This window comes from Mustelus asterias, chromosome 13, assembly GCF_964213995.1.
Source record: "Mustelus asterias chromosome 13, sMusAst1.hap1.1, whole genome shotgun sequence".
In the NCBI taxonomy this organism is placed as follows: domain Eukaryota; kingdom Metazoa; phylum Chordata; class Chondrichthyes; order Carcharhiniformes; family Triakidae; genus Mustelus; species Mustelus asterias.
Window position 1 is genome coordinate 7,290,579 of NC_135813.1, and position 16,502 is coordinate 7,307,080.

The 16,502-nt window shown below is 43.1% G+C and overlaps 1 protein-coding gene across 1 annotated transcript in view; it reads left to right on the plus strand.

The window, feature by feature from the left end:
- Positions 1-254: 254 nt before the first annotated feature.
- The window catches only part of qsox2 (quiescin Q6 sulfhydryl oxidase 2), a 106,181-nt gene continuing 89,933 nt past the window's right edge, over positions 255-16,502 (plus strand). Inside the window, exon 1 of the mRNA XM_078226269.1 lies at positions 255-585. Within this exon, the coding sequence (XP_078082395.1) occupies positions 315-585 (271 nt within the window). The 5' untranslated portion in view covers positions 255-314. The remainder of the gene's footprint in view (positions 586-16,502) is intronic.

The window sequence follows — 16,502 nt, forward strand, 5'->3', positions numbered from 1 at the left end:
TTCAGTGTAGATTTGTCCCTTTAAATATGGCCATGTCCTTTTAAATGCAGATGTGAACCTTTAAATATGGCTGTGTCCTTTTAAATGCAGGTCCTTTTAAATGCAGACATGTCCCTTTAAATGTAGACACGTCGCTTTGCAGTTCTCGGCGCGCTGTGGAAAATTTTTATGAATGAGCGTGTATAGCGTGAGGGGGCGGTTGCCTGGTGACGGAGGCCCCGCCCCCCGGAGTGACGTCAGGCGCGCGGGGCCGTCGGGGAGGGGAAGCGGCTCGAGCGCCGCGCGGCCGTTGCCACCCTTGGGGCTTTGGAAAGATGGCGCCGTGCGAGCGGGGCAAGCGGCGGAGCGGCCGCGCTGTGCTGGCCCTCACCGCCGCCCTCACCTTCCTGGTGCAGCTGCTGCGCCAGGGCCACGCTGCCCGGCTCTACAGCAGCCAGGACCCGCTGACCGTCCTGGAGGCGGACGGGGTCAAGGGCCTGCTGGGGAACTCGTCGAGCGCCTGGTTGGTGGAGTTCTACTCGTCCTGGTGCGGCCACTGTGTCAGCTACGCGCCCACCTGGAAGGCGCTGGCCAGGGATGTGAAAGGTGAGGCCTGGGCTCCTCGGGGGGAGAAGGGGATGGCGAGCATCCTAGTGCATTGCTTTACACTTTATGGTTGTTAGAAGTCTACAAGATTATGAGGGGCATGAATAGAGTGGATAGTCAGTGGCTTTTTCCCCAGGGTGGAAGAGTCATTTACTAGGGGACATAGGTTTAAGGGGCAAGATTTAGAGGAGATTTGATTTGATTTATTGTTGTCACATGTATTAACATACAGTGAAAAGTATTGTTTCTTGCGCACTATACAGATAAAACATACCGTTCATAGAGAAGGAAAGGAGAGGGTGCAGAATGTAGTGTGACAGTCATAGCTAGGGTGTAGAGAAAGAACAACTTAATGCAAGGCAGTCTGATGACAGCAGGGAAGAAGCTGTTCTTGAGTCGGTTGGTACGTGACCACAGACTTTTGTATCTTCCCAACGGAAGAAGGTGGAAGAGAGAATGTCCGGGGTGCGTGGGGTTCTTAATTATGCTGGCTGCTTTGCCGAGGCAGCGGGAAGTGTAGACAGAGTCAATGGATGGGAGGCTAATGTACGAGGTGAGTCTTTTTTACACAGAGGGTGGTGGGTGTCTTGAGCTTGCTGCCGGGGGAGGTAGTGGAAGCAGATGCGATAGTGACTTTTAAGGGGCTTCTGGACAAATACATGAATAGGGTGGGTTTCCTCTGGCTGCTCTGCTCTCTTCCCATGGTCCAAAGATGCTGATTGGGCATGCTAAATTGACCCTAGCGTCAGGGGGATTAGCAGGGTAAATGTGTGGGGTCACGGGAATAGGTCATGGGTGGGATTGTGGTCAGTACAAACTCAATAGGCTGAATGGCCTCCTATACTGTAGGGATTCCATGGAATAGAGGGATATGGTCCCTGGAATGGTAGGGGGTTTTCGTTCAGATGGGCAGCATGGTCAGTGCAGGTTTGGAGGGCCGAAGGGCCTGTTCCTGTAATTTCTTTGATGTTCTTTACACTATTGCTTTATCATTTTACACTATTAGAATCATAGAATCCCTACAATGCAGAAGGAGGTCATTCGGCCCATCGCGTCTACACCAACTACAATTCCACCCAGACCCTATCCCTGTAACCCCACATATTTACCCTGCTAATCCCCCTGACACTATGGTCAATTTAGCATGGTCAGTCAACCTAACTCGCACATCTTTGGACTGTGGGAGGAAACCAGAGCACCTGCAGGACTCCCACACAGACACGGGGAGAATTTGAAAACGCCACATAGTTAACCTCTGCTGAAATTGAACCTGGGTCCCTGGCGCTGAGAGGCAACAGTGCTTACCACTGTGCTGCTTTATCGTTTTACACTATTGCTTTATCATTTTACGCAATTGCTTTAGTTTATATATGCAGACATACATTAACACTGCAGTGAAGTTACTGTGAAAATCCTTTCATTGCCGCACTCTGGCACCTGTTTTGGGACACTGAGGGAGAATTTAGCATGGCCAATGCGTCTAACTGGCATGTCTTTCGGACTGTGGGAGGAAACCGGAGCATCCGGAGGAAACCCATGCAGACTCCGCACAGGCAGTAACCCAAGCTGGGAATTGAACCTGGTCCCTGCTGGTGTGAGGCAGCAGTGCTAACCACTGCCGCCGGAGGGTGCTCCATATGGGGTGCCGAGGTGGAATAGATGAGTTGAACAGCCTGCTTCACATTTCACACTATTGCATTTACACTTTGCATTTCACACTTGCTTTAAATTTGAATTATTATTGTCACGTATGTTGGGATACAATGGAAGTATTGTTCCTTGTGCGCTACAGACAAAACATGCTGTTCACAGACAGTGGCACAGTGGTTAGCATTGCTGCTTCTCAGCACCAGGGACCTGTGTTCAATTCTCAGCTTGAGAGTACAAGAACCAAGGAGATCAAGTGCTGGAAAAGCTTAGTGGGTCTGGCAGCATCTGTGGAGAAGGAAACAGAGTTAACTTTTCCAGACGTGTGTTGAGTCTTCCTTGGAATTTTTTAAAAGTTTATTTATTAGTTTCACAAGTAGGCTTACATTAACACTGCAATGAAGTTACTGTGAAAATTACCTAGTCGCCACACTCCAGCACCTGTTCTGGTACACTGAGGGAGAATTTAGCACAGCCAATGCACCTAACCTTTTGGACTGTGGGAGGAAACCGGAGCACCCGGAGGAAACCCACGCAGGCATGGGGAGAACGTGCAGACTCTGCACAGACTGTGGCCTAACCCGGGTCCATGGTGCTATGAGGCAGCAGTGCTAACTATTGTGCCGCCAATTCATAACTTGGAAATGTTAACTTTGTTTCTCTCTCCACAGGTGTTCCCAGACCTACTGAGTTTTTTCAGCGTTTTCTGTTTTTATTTCGGAACTCCAGCCCAGTGGGTGGCACAGTGGTTAGCACTGCTGCCCCTCAGTGCCAGGGACCTGGGTTCGATTCCTGACCTTGGGTCACTGTCTGTGCGGGGTTTGCGCATTCTCGCCGTGTCACCCATGAGATTCCTCAGGGTGCTCCGGTTTCCTTTCACAGTCCAAAGATGTGCAGGTTGGGTTGATTGGTCATGCTAAATTGCCCCTTAGTGTCAGGGGGGCTAGCAGGGTAAATATGTGGGGGAAGGGGATCGGTTGTTGTTGGTTTGGGCTCGATGGGCCGAGTGGCCTCCTTCTGCACTGAAGGGATTCTATGATCTGCAGTATTTTGCTTTTATTTGAGAGGTTATGATCTTGTGTGAAACATTGATGGGGCATCAGCTGGGCTATTGCATCCAGTTCTAACTGTTCCATGTGAAGGCACTGGGGGGGGTACAGGAAAGATTCTTTAGACTGGCTTTAGAGATGAGGAATTTGAATTACAATGATAATTGTACAAATACAATGAAAGAAGTTTGGAATGGTTTCCTGAGAGAAAGGAATGCTGAGAAGAGGTTTATTAAGAGGTATTAAAATCACAAGGGATCTGGACAGAGAAACTGTTCCCACTTGTGAAAGGTTGGAAACGGGGGGGGGGGGTGGCGCACAGATTTAAATCTATCTGCAGAAGATGTAAAAGCAACATTAGGAATTGTTTTCAAGCCACGAATGGGATTGCACTGCCTGAGAGGGTGGTGGAGGCAGCTTCAAACTTGACGTTCAAAAGCAAATTCGACTGTTATCTGAAAAGGGTAAATGTGCAAGGTTACGGGGAGAAGGTGGGGCAATGACACTCGGTAAATTGTTCGTTCAGAGCGCTGGAGCTGATAAGATGAGTTGAATGGCCTACTTAGGCATCACAACAATTCTGCTTGCTGTTGCTTTCCTTTTGCCTTTTTTTGCCACTGCCTTTGCACCTTGCAACAGCAACCTCAATGAAGGTGCTAAAGTGTGTATGGATTGCTGGGTTTGTGAATTGCAGAGTGTCACCCTGCCGCAAGTGTTTTTATTTTATGTTGGAACCTTTCCTGTTGTCACAAAGTTTCCCAGTGCTTACTGTGTGTGTTGCCAAGTTAACATAACAAAAGAAGCGTGCCATGAGTCACTAATCACCTTTTGCGCACATATGATTAACTTTTTGTTGCTCAGCCTTATCTTTGTTTTTATTATCATGTTGAGGTTTGGTTTCTGTTTGCGTAACATTATTTATTTTAGCATAAAATAATGGGTATTTTACAGTTAAAGCATTTTTTACTTTGCGTATTAGAATTAAGAAATATTTATACACAATCCAGCTACTTCACCCTGCTTGGTTCTGATAGTATTTTCCAGCCTTGTATTGATGATGGATGTTTTGCAGTGATGTCTGTAAAGCAGAATATATGATGTGGAGCCTTCTATCCAGCCTTGGATGAGTTGTACTTTCTTTCAGCTAAACTTGGGGGAGACCAAAACCGTTGTTTTCAGCTCCCACCACCAACTCCATACTTTCGTCATGACTCCAATTCTTTCCATGACCACTGTCTGACATTGTAGCAGGCTAAATCAAAGTGACTAACATCATTGTATAGTAATTTGCATTTCTCCAGTGCATTACATGTGGAAATCTATCAAGATGTTTCATAGAGGCACAAGACCAAAGGCTTGGCAAACTTTTGAGGAGGACTTTAAAGAAAAATGGGCAAGTTTCAGCAGAGAATTCCAGAAGTAGGGTCTTGATGACTGAAGACAAGGTTGTGCCACTGGTTGGGGAAAGGGATGGGAGGATGCATAAAAATACCAGACTAACAGAATGTGGGGGTACATCGGGCTGCTGGAGCTTCTTGCACAGTGAATGAGTGACAAGCACACAAAGCAATTTAGACACGAGGCTAAGAAGTTTCAAAATTTGACGCGCTGGAGGAATGAGGAGCCAGCAAAGACTCGGGTGATGGGTCTTTGTGCAAGATAAGACACAAGCAACAGAGTTTGGATGTGCTGAGATGTACAAAGGGTCAAAGATGGGCTGACTCTGGAGCTGGCAAAGGCATGGATGAGAGTTAAAACATCAGACTTTTCAAAGCCACCAGACCCCTCAAAATGACTGCAGCCAATGAACTACATTTGATGTGTCATCATTGTTGTAATGTTGGAAATGCAGCAGCTAATTTGCTTGCGCAAAGAAAGCTTCCACAAATAGCAATCCAGTAATGGCCAGATTATTTTTGTAATGTTGATTGAGGGATGAATATTGGCCAGGCCACTCTGAATAACTCCCTGCTCTCTTTCAAACTCGCACCACTGGATCTTTTATGTCCACCTGAGAGGGCAGATCATTTAACATCTCATCTGAAAGACAGCACCTTTCAACTGCACCAAAGTATCAGCTTTGGTTTTTACGCTCAAATGCTGGAGTGGGACTTGAACCCAGAACCTTCAGCCGCAGAGGAGCAAGTGCTATTAAGTGAGCCACAGTTCACTCAGGGTTGAAAGCTGGTGCTGTTGTAGATGTGGATGTGAAAATGTATATAGAATGAAAATATACTCAGCTGACATTTTTAATGGATAAAAATCGATGAAATTCACAAATTTAGCTAACCTAACAAAAGCATTCTTTTTAACCTACTTCTCAAAGCAATGCAGTCAAGTTTTAGGGAACATAGTTGCTTCCTTTTATAATTCCACATTTTAGTGGTAGATGAACGGAGAGGCACCTGGTTTCAGAACTTGAATATGAGACAGTTAGCAGAAGGTGGAATATCTTCTGCTGGCTTGCAGATTTGGTAATTGTCAACATTTAGATTGAAGTTACAGTGGTTAGATGAAGGACTTGGTTATACATCTGTAATATTGCAGGAATACTACACTGTTACTCTGCAAAATCTCTTGCATAATAGGTGTTTTGCACTTTGTATTGGAGGAACAATTTAAAAAAAAAGTCATTCACAGAATTGTTACAATACCAAAGGACGCCATTAAGCTCATCGTGTCAACACTGGTTTTCCAAATGAGCAATTCGCCTAGTCTCATTGCCCTCCCTTTTCCCTCTTACCCTGCACATTCTTCCTTTTCAGATAATAGTTTATTCCCCTTTGAATGCTACAATCTCTGGAAGTGCATTCCATGCTTGAAACCTGACTTTAGGGTGGACAAAAGATGTTTCATTGAAAATCTCAAACAAAAAGTAAGCCGCCAGTTTGACGGCGATGGTGACTGGAAGTCTTATGCTCTGTAATTAGAAGCTGCTTTTGTTTTACCAAGCTAAACTCTACCTGTGTATCATTGGGAAGGTTCCTAAAGTTGTTTCTTGCTAATGTGTCCTCCTGTTCTTTCAAAATAGGTGGGTGGGATGTGCCCTTGCAGGAAGAGTGTGCACTTTGTTGCAAAATTTGGAGCTCTCGTTTTTTTTTTGTGCTGTTGCTTGGTTTGGAGTATGATGGTTTCTGCGTCTGCCTGGCTGACCAAACCATGTTGATGTGCATGCAGTTGGTTCCATGCATTACATGTGATTCCAACTAATCATATCTTGAACTACCTGCCTGTATAGAATCATAGAATTCCTACAGTGCAGTTTGGCCCATTGAGTCTTCACTGACTCTCTGACAGAGTAACTTATCCAAGTCCTCTTTCCCCCATCCTATCCCCCATAACCATACACAATTCCCATGGCTAATCCGTCTAACCTACACACCTTGGGACATTAAGGAGCAATTTAGCATAGCCAATCCATCTAACCTGCACATCTTTGGGCTGTGGGAGGAAACCACGCTGACATGAGGAGAACGTGTAGACTCCGCACAGACAATTATCCGAGGTCAGAATTGAACCTGGGTCCCTGGCATTGTGATGCAGCAGTGCTAACTTCCCAGTTATCCTGTGTTTTAGCTCAATCAGATGGAATTGTCAGTCCATCAATACATTTGTTGATACACGATTGAAACTAAATAGATTTTTAAATAAGTTTTAGATTGTTTCATGCTGAAATTCATTTCAGGGACTGGAAGATCCAAGATTTTATTCTATGGTCTGTATAAAGTTAAATAATTTCAGTTGACAAGGTGATTGTGTTGCTGCAGTTGGCCTCTTGGCCCCAAGGCAAAGGAGCGAGAAATTAGCCAAGCTCTCCAGGCTTTTTGACCTCTGTAGACCTCTATCCCGGTTCAAAATGTTCATTCTGCCTCCATTTACCTAGTACCTGACACGTGAATCACTTGGGGTCTGCTTTCTTTGGAGCAAATGGGGCTGCAGGGAGCTTTAATTGAGTTCTGTAAAATTTTGAGGAGACTGGTGGATAGGAAGGACCCACTTCTGATATTAGAGAGGTCAATAGCCAGGGGGCACAGATTTAAAATAATTGGTAGAAGATAATTTTCTTTCACAAAGGAGGTGGGAGGGCTCTGGATCTCTGCCTGTAAGGGGTTTTTTAAAAATGGATTTTCACTTGAAAGACCTACACCTACGGGGTGACAGCCCAAAAAGCAGAAAGTGAGATTGGGTTGGATAGCTTTTTTTAGCTGGCAAGGGGCTGAATGGTCTCCTCCTCTGGTGTAAATCTTCTGCATTTCTAACTCTCCAACTTATCCCTTTGGCTTAATTAAATCAAGTCGTGGCTGATCTGAACTGCGCTTACCCATTATTGCTCCAGATCTTTTGTTATCACTGCCAGACAAAAACCTTCTGACAACAACTAATTTAAAAGTCATTTGGAGGAAGAAAATTGCACATTTCCACTACCCTTTTATATAAAAAAACTGCTTGAACTTTAAAATCTTTAGCTCCCTTGCTGTGATGTTCCATCAGAGGAAATGGCTCCTACCCCAATGAATTGTGGAAAACCAAGTATTTAATCACCTCTCAATCTTTTGGGAATACAATTCAAGTTTATGTAATAAAAACAAAGCATTGGAAATACTTAGCAGGTCTAGCAGCATCTAATGGAGAGAGAAATGAGAGTTTTGAATCGAATATGACTCGTTGGAATTGTCATGCTACCTCTATTTCACTGTCCACAGATTGTCAGAACTGCTGAATATTTTAAGTATTTTGCTTTTATCCACATTTATGCAACTTGTGTTGTAAATGAGGACTGGATTGAGGCTTTGCAAAGTCAAGTCTTGTACAGCTTCTCCAGGACCCATATCAAAAAGGGAATAGTGAGCTACAAGCGAGTGATGCTTTAGCACAACACATGACCGCCACTTTAAAATAAAGTTCAAACCCATATTTACAGAAGGCCTTTCACATCCTACGTCACTTTATAGCCAATTAATGTTGTGATTACTGTTTGCAGTCACATGGAGAATAAATTTACAGGGAGAAAACTGCCCAGGTCATAATAATGGGCGCCCTGACAATCTGATTCTGATGGTTTAATCTGTCAAAGTGGAATTTTTGAATTAGTTATTGAAACATGGGATGAAATTGTACCTTTGAAACTATTCCAGGACATTTTTCATGTCAAATTCTGGAACCTGGCTTTGTTGGGTTTTTGGTCGGCAATTTTCCCCAGCAGTGTCATTATGGAGAATGATGGATAATGCGTTGAGTGTTTGACACACAATGCCCAAATTATTGGGTTATTGCTAACCTGTTGTGAAATGAGGTTAATGCACAAGAAATGCAGCCAATTCTAACTTGAGCTGCTGAGCTTCTGATCTTGGCCAGAAACCTAACTGGACGAGCCCCCCACAAACAACGTAGCTCCAAGAGCTCGTCAGAGGCCAGTTATTATGTGATGAATGATGCACTTCTTGATTCCCAATTGGAATGAATTACTCCACACTTGCTTGGATAAATGCAGCTCCAATAACACTCAAGAAGCTCAACATCATTCAAGACAAAGCCAGTTTGATTGGCGTCACCTTCATCACTGATACTCTGACTGCTGTGTGTAACATCCACAAGGTGAGCTGCAGCAACTTGGCAAGGCTGTTTCAATAGATTCTTCAAACTTCTGCCTTGTATTGCTAAGGAGGGCAAGGGCAACAGGTGCATTGGTGCATCATCGCTTGCAGGTTCCCCTCCAAGTTGCATGTCATCTCAACTTGGAAGTAGCTTGCAGCTGAGTCATAATCCTGGAACCCCGCTACCTAACAAGACTATCTATGTCCCTATCTATGCGCAGACTACAGCAGTTCAAGATGGTAGGTGATTTCCTCTGCGGGAAGGGGCATCAAATGTTGGCTTTGCCACCAGTGGCCACACTCTGTGAATAAATGGATTTTTAAAATGTTTTTGTTACAAAGCCTGTAAGCATTGGTGTAAAAATGGTTGCTCATCTCAATGTGCAGTGCCACTTATGACCTTCCAATGAAGTGCAAAAAAACCCCAAATAAAGCAGATGCTGGAACCTGAAACCAGAACGGAGGATGCTGGAAAAACTCAGCATATCTACCGGCATCTATCAGGAGAGAAAATACAGATCAGTTTTTCTTCTCTATTTTATTATGTGTAATCAGTGTCTTCATGGAACACCTTGAAACTAATTTCAAGGAACAAAAAGTTGCTACAGTTTTGGACTCCCCTTCCTCTCTTGGTTTGTCCCTTTCTCTTCCCTGTTCACTGGAGTTATGACTACCTGGAACTATGCACTTTCATCTGTATCAGTATCATGAATTTCTGCACTCAGTTAATGCAAAACTATAGGGAGGATCTTGTGGCTCTCATGATGCCAACGAAGATATTTGCAGGATGTGTGTGCATTATAAATATACTGCAAGTCGAGTATCCTTTATTCAAAACCCTCGGAGCCGATTGTGGTTCAGATAATTTTGTTTTTCAAGTACTGCAGAAAGGCCCAACTCTACTTGCATTTCAATAGCCTAAGCCCAAGCAAGCTATAGTCTATTCTAGAGCAGGTAGAATGGCAAGAAAAGTATGATGTATCGGTGAATAATAAACATAGGTTGCCTATAACTTTCTTTTTGATATGTTCATGACAAAAATTGCAAGGTTAACAGTGCAAACACCAGACCTCTGCACTAAATGTCGGTGAGGTTCAGTAAAAGTGCAATTTTGGATGTGTTCGGTTTTTAGAACTATGGATAAAGGATACTCAAACTGTACTGTCCTTTTGTACCTAAATGACCAAATGTCAACCACAACTTCAAAACAGCAGACATGATTGTCACATTTTCCATTTCATGGCTCCAAATGAACAGTGTTGTAGTTGGGTTGAAATGGTGCAAAGACCTCCTATCAAAGGTGCTTGCAGATTCAGAAAATGTTATATCTTCTTGAGTTCTGTGCATACATATTTTTAAAGTTTAAAAGTTTATTAGTCACAAGTAGGCTTACATTAACCCCACAATGAAGTTGCTGTGTAAATCCCCTAGTCACCACACTCCAGTGCCTGTTTGGGTACACTGAGGGAGAATTTAGCATGGTCAATGCACCTAGCCAGCACATCTTTTGGATTGTGGGAAGAAACCAGAGCACCCGGAGGAAACCCACACAGACACGGAGGAGAGCGTGCAGACTCCACACAGACAGTGACTCAAGCTGGGAATCGAACCTGGGTCCCTGGTGCTGTGAGGAAAAAGAGCTGAGAGGAAGCAGTGCTAACCGCTGTGCCACCGTGCTGCCCCAATAGAGCCCAGCTTTGTAATTGTAGTCTTTAATTTTAAAAAAACATTCACAAATAACTTTAACTAATGCAGATAAGTACTGTGTGCACATCCTGTTGAATTCAAAATCAGCTTGGCCTTACAAATATTTTAGCAACAACTGCTGGCTGGCCATTAAACACTCAACAGGTTTCCTCTTTTGATATCAGTTGTGCTGTTTGGTTCATGAGCCTGCGCTAATGAGAGAGAACACTTCTGTAGCTTTATTCTCCAATATTCTGTTACTGAAATTGTGTAATGTGATGTATAGATATGCTGATTTCAGCGGATTGTGGTTGTCTTTGTGTAGTTTGATGACGTAACTTTTCTGTACTTGCTAATTTCCCTCTGCTGTGGCTTTTGTACACTAAAGGCTGCTATCAAGACTATGCAAGTACAGAATACTATGTTGAAATGCTTTTGTGGATTGATTTGGAAAGCTCTGTGCAAAAATGGTGAATGGAAGGTCTTCATTCCATTTTAAGACAAATGGTTAACGTGCATATTAAAATAAAATTTGCTGCTTTGCTCAGACAGGAGAAAAGCAGCTTTTTGAAGGTAGCCTCGAGCATTTGAAGTTATACTACATTTTGGCTTTTTGTTCACAAAACTCTAACTTGTTAATCTTTTGTTGGTACTTGTGAGTAAACCTACAGCCTCTTCCTTTCCCCTTATTCTGTTATTTTCTTCTCCCATTTCCCCCAAAAGACCCTGGTCTCCAGTTAGGAGTGGTTAGAATTTAAAAACAATTTCAGCTGCTGCTCATAGAAACACAAATTTATTATGGCCACAGCTCACATTGTTGGGCAAAGCCCTGTTTCTATTACCATGATAGTTCCCCCTATTCATTATACTTGTGGATACAGGCAGGTGGAAGCAGGCGGGTGCTGGGGAGCTGGTTGCCCTGAAACCAAGCTTTTCATTCTATTGCGTTCATGCAGAGATTGTTGCCCCTTTTGTGTTCGGCGTGAATTGATGTCCATCTGCCACTGAAGACTTATAATTGGGGCTGGTGCCTGTCTTGGGTCACTGGACTGTGATGCACAGAGTGAATATGTTTGCCTCTTGAATGCTTGAAATCGATAGTGTACAGCTGAAAGCTTTAACAAGAAGCTGCCTCATTCCTGCATTATATTGGCCACAGGCTTCAGTTTCAGAAAAGTTTTGCCATAGTTCTGGCTACATACATCTACTTTGGCACAGGTTCATTTGATAAATTGATATGTGCTTCATTACGAAGTCAAGAATCTCCAGGATGTTTTTTTTCATAGCTATCTAACATATTTTTCTACATTGGATCAAGTTGCATGGATTAATTGAAGATTTACGCTGAGTGGATTAGGGACCTTTGAGAAAGCCAGTTCATTAACATCTTGCATCACAAGGTAACCATGCTGCCTTAAGGTTACGTGACTTATTTGCTATTAGTAAAATATGGGACGTGCTATAGCCATGAGAGTAATAAGAAAATTGGTTACTTTGCACCGAGCTGAAAAGATGATCTCATTTCAACACACTTTCGTGAAGGCATTATACTGGACGGAGTGAGTTGCAGAACACACAAAGCCAATACTATAGTGTAATGCAGTATAAACAGGATGATTTTTGTACTGTGATCTATATTAGCAGTGAAAATTTCCAAGCTGCTTTTGTCTTCCCATCAAAAGGAAGACAAAGAAAAGTAACAATTGTGAAATGCACTGTACCTTGTTTTCTATTTTGTTTTCAATTTAATGGATTGTGTTCTTATTCTGTGATGTATGTCTGTTAATAGAGGGTGTTGATTTCAGTCTGATCTCGTTCTGTTTACATTGAATAGGGAAAATGCCAGCTGGTGGTAACAGCTTGTAATCTCCATTTTGTGATGGTGGATTAAAGCTTCTGTGCATGCGTCACAGGAAAGCAACAATTTGTGTTGCGACGTGGAGCTTACGGTTTTGTATTGATAGCATGTCACCATCAGTGGCAACTGAGCCATTCCTCGGACAGTGACATTCTTGGGTGCTTGCATACATGACAGCTAATAGCAAAAATATTTCAACCACGATAGATGGTGAGAATATAAACTAGCTGACCACTTTAGAAACATTGAAATCCACTTAATTCCGGGTCTAACAATTAGTCACCTTGGGGGGTTCGCTGTCTTCATTTCAGTGGTTCTGGTTCATTTTTTTTCCCCAGAATGTTGAGTTCATGCTGCTACCATCCAATGAAGGGCGCCGGAGGGCATGCCAGAGACAGCAGCGTGCATACCTTAAAAAATGAGGTGTCAACCTGGTGAAGCTACAATACAGGACTACTTGCGTGCCAAACAGCGTAAGCAGCAATTGATAGAGCTAAGTGATTCCACAACCAACGGATCAGATCTTGGCTCTCCAGTCCTGCCATATTCAGCTGTGAATGATGGTGGACAAATAAACAACCCATTGGAGGAGGAGGCTTAACAAATATCCCCAAACTCAATAATCAAGTTTATGATCAGGCAGGTTGATCTCCCTGGCTGAGTCCATGATTAGAGTAGCTGATGAGGTTTAACTGAGGCATCGCCTGATGAAATATTTCAAAGTCACCTCAGCCTTTTTGCTAAGATCAAGTGTTAGATCAATTCAAGATGGAGTGCCATGCTTCATCTTGTCAGCTTGGATCTTGTTTGTCTCCCTTGTGGGGACCATGAATTGGAATTTGGATTGAATAAAAGTTTGAAAAAAAAATTGCTTTTTGGTTAACACAAAAAAAATCAGGGAACCTGGCACATCTGTGCAAAAGACAAGGCTGAAACAATTGCAAACATCTTCAGCTGGAAGTGCCAAGTAGGTGATAAACCTCAGCCTGCATTTGAGGTCCCCAGAATCACAGATGCTAGTCTTCAGCCAATTTCATTCACTCCATGTGATAGCACGAAATAGCTGAAGGTAATGGATACAGAAAAAGCTATGGGCCCTGACAACATTCCACGATAGCACTGAAAACTTGTGCCCCAGAACTAACTGTGCTCTTAGCCCAACTGTTCCAGCACAGCTACTGCAATGTGGAAAACTGTCAGGCATGATCTGTGCACAAAAAGCTGGACAAACCGAACCCAACCCAGCCAATTACTGCCCCATCAGTCTACTCTTTCAAAAGTGATGGAGAGTGTCATCAAAAGTGCAATCAAGTGGCAGTTATTCAGCAATAACGTTAGTTATAAGTGCTTGGTATAAGGGACAATGTATTAATTACTAGCTTTAGGATACCAGATCTGTAAATACAATAAAAATTAATTTATTTCACACATACCTGTCATTTTATTTCAAGAAATGTATAACTTTTAGAAAGTGGTACTTTTAGTAAGTGCACTTAAGTACAGTAAATTTGTAATATAGGAGTTATCCTAAGGTAATTAATAAAGTAATTAAACAGACAACATAAGTAATCAGAAGAGGTGTTGAGTTGCAGCTGTGGAATGTGGGAGCTTTTGAATGTCAAGGCAATCCAGGGCACGCACGTCTGCAGAAAGTGGTACCAGCTGGAGGAATTGCGAATCCGGATCATCGATCTGGAAGCCGAACTGTAGGCGCAGCGCAACATCAGGTAGGGAGAGAAATATCTGGACATTTTGTTCCAGGAGATGGTCACACCTCTTGGAATAGGGTCCTCTTTTTTGATCAGCAGTGAGGGAAATGAGGATGTGACCATGAGGTGAGGCAGGTAAAGGGACTGAGCAGCCAGGAGTGGAAGAAACTCAGACTTTGCAATTGTCAAACAAGTTTGAAGTGCTTTGACATTGCGTGGACAAAAGCAAAGTCTGGAAGGTGGATCAGCTGACTGGCCATGGTACCAGAAGCCGTTCAAGCAAGGGAATCCTAAAGGAATTTAATGGTATTAAGGAGCGAGATAGACATTGTTCTCTGCAGCAAAAAGTGAGTCCAGAAGGCTATGTGGCCTGTCTGATGCCAGGGTTTGGGATATCTGCTCGGGGCTGGAGAGGCACTAAGAGTGGGAGGGGGAGAATCCAGCAGTCGCGGTCCATGCAGGTACTAATGACCTTGGCAAGACCTCTTGTCTTGCCCCTTGACTAAAGAAAAAGGTTCTGAGTGGTCCTTATGAAGAACTAGGCACCAAATTAAGAAGCAGAACCCCAAAGGTAATCACTGGTGGCTTTTTACCTCAACCATGTGGCATAGAGAAAATAAGATTAATGAGGTGAATACATGGCTCAAAAACTGGTGTGGGAGAAGTGGGCTCTGGTTCATGGGGCATTGGCAGCAGCTCTGGGGAAAGTGGGGGCTGTACCATTTCAAAGAATCATAGAATCTCTGCAGTGCAGAAGGAGGCCATTCGGCCTATCGAGTCTGCACCAACTACAATCTCACCGAGGCCCTATTCCTGTAACCCAATATATTTACCCTGCCAATCCCCAATTTGGTGGCCTGCACCTCTACCATGCTGGGACTAGTGGTCTGACAAACCACATAACTTGGGAAATTGAGGGGTTTAAACGAAATAGTGGAGACTAGGGATCAAATGTGGAAATATTGATGCACCAAAGAACAGACAAGGTAAGAGAGGAAGATAAAATATGAAATGGTAAACAGACCATGACGGGAAGGGACAGAGAGTACAAATCTAGAGACAAGCTAAGAGAGGAAGGTATTATGAGAAATGATAAACAGACGATGATAGGAAGGGACAGAGAGTACAGAGTACAAATCTAAGTAAATCAATTGATAAGGCTAGAGATTACAGAAATAATAAACGGGCGAAACTTAAGGCTCTGTATCTGAATGCAGGTAGCATTCAAAAAACAAATTGTCAGGATGCTTTTACAAAATTATTTTGCACAGATAAAATCAGACTATATTTCGTAAGCCATGTCTGAGCAATAATAAAGGAAATACTAGGAAACAATGCAATTCCTTGCACTCGATAATGTTAGTAGTCAGAGTGCTCTGTGCTGGAAGCAGTTTAGATACAGATGAGGTGTTGAAGCAGCAGCAAGAAAGACAGAGGGACATCCATCCTCGGGATACAGCTCAGCTAGAGTTGAAGTGCTAAAGACAAGCCGGCTTGTGCAAAAGATGGTTTTCTTCATTGAACCGAAGACCATTCCTAAGTTCTGATCATTAAAGCTGTACGGTGTGGTAATCTCTGACTAGATTTGACCAGTATGTTTACGTTGGTGGTTTGGGAAACGAGGGTCTTAAATTCTGCTAAGTACGGGGGAAAGCGATACTTTTGGGTTTTAAGTTTTGAGGGACTAAGTGCTTGCTTTTAATTTGCTGAAATATAAGATTGTTCTTTGCACGACATCATCTTTCTTCCACTTCAATAAATACTTTCTTTGTTTGTTTAACGAAAGGGAAGTCTGAATTCTCACTGTTTCTGCAAATGTTTCTTACTAATATTAAAAAAACCCACATGAAACCAGTGTTTCAGGTTGGAACACTCATAACATCAGCGGGGTTTCATAACAAGACAAACTGATAAATCGTACTTGGTTATCTCCATTTGCACTATTAGCCATGACAACGACATGCTGCAGAATGGCATGAATTGGACATGAATATTGAAGAGTATGTGACATTTAGGAAGTTAGGAAAAGGTAGAGGGTTGGATCTTTTAATTAAAGACAATATTAGCAAAATAGAGAGGGATGACCTAATTTCAGGAAGCCAAGATATGGAAGCAGTTTGGGCAGACATGAAAGATGATAAAGGCAAGAAGTCACTTGTGGGAGTGCCATACAGGCCCCAAATCAGTAATCACAGGGTGGGACAGGGTAACAAGGAAGAAATAGTGGGAGCTTGTCAGAAAGCTACAGCGATATTGTGCAGGATCTGAATCTACTTGGACTGAAAAAATTCGATGGACAAAGAAAGCATAGATGGTGAATTCATACAATTTCATAGATCAGCACATTCTGCACTCAACTAGGGAGTAGGCTGTA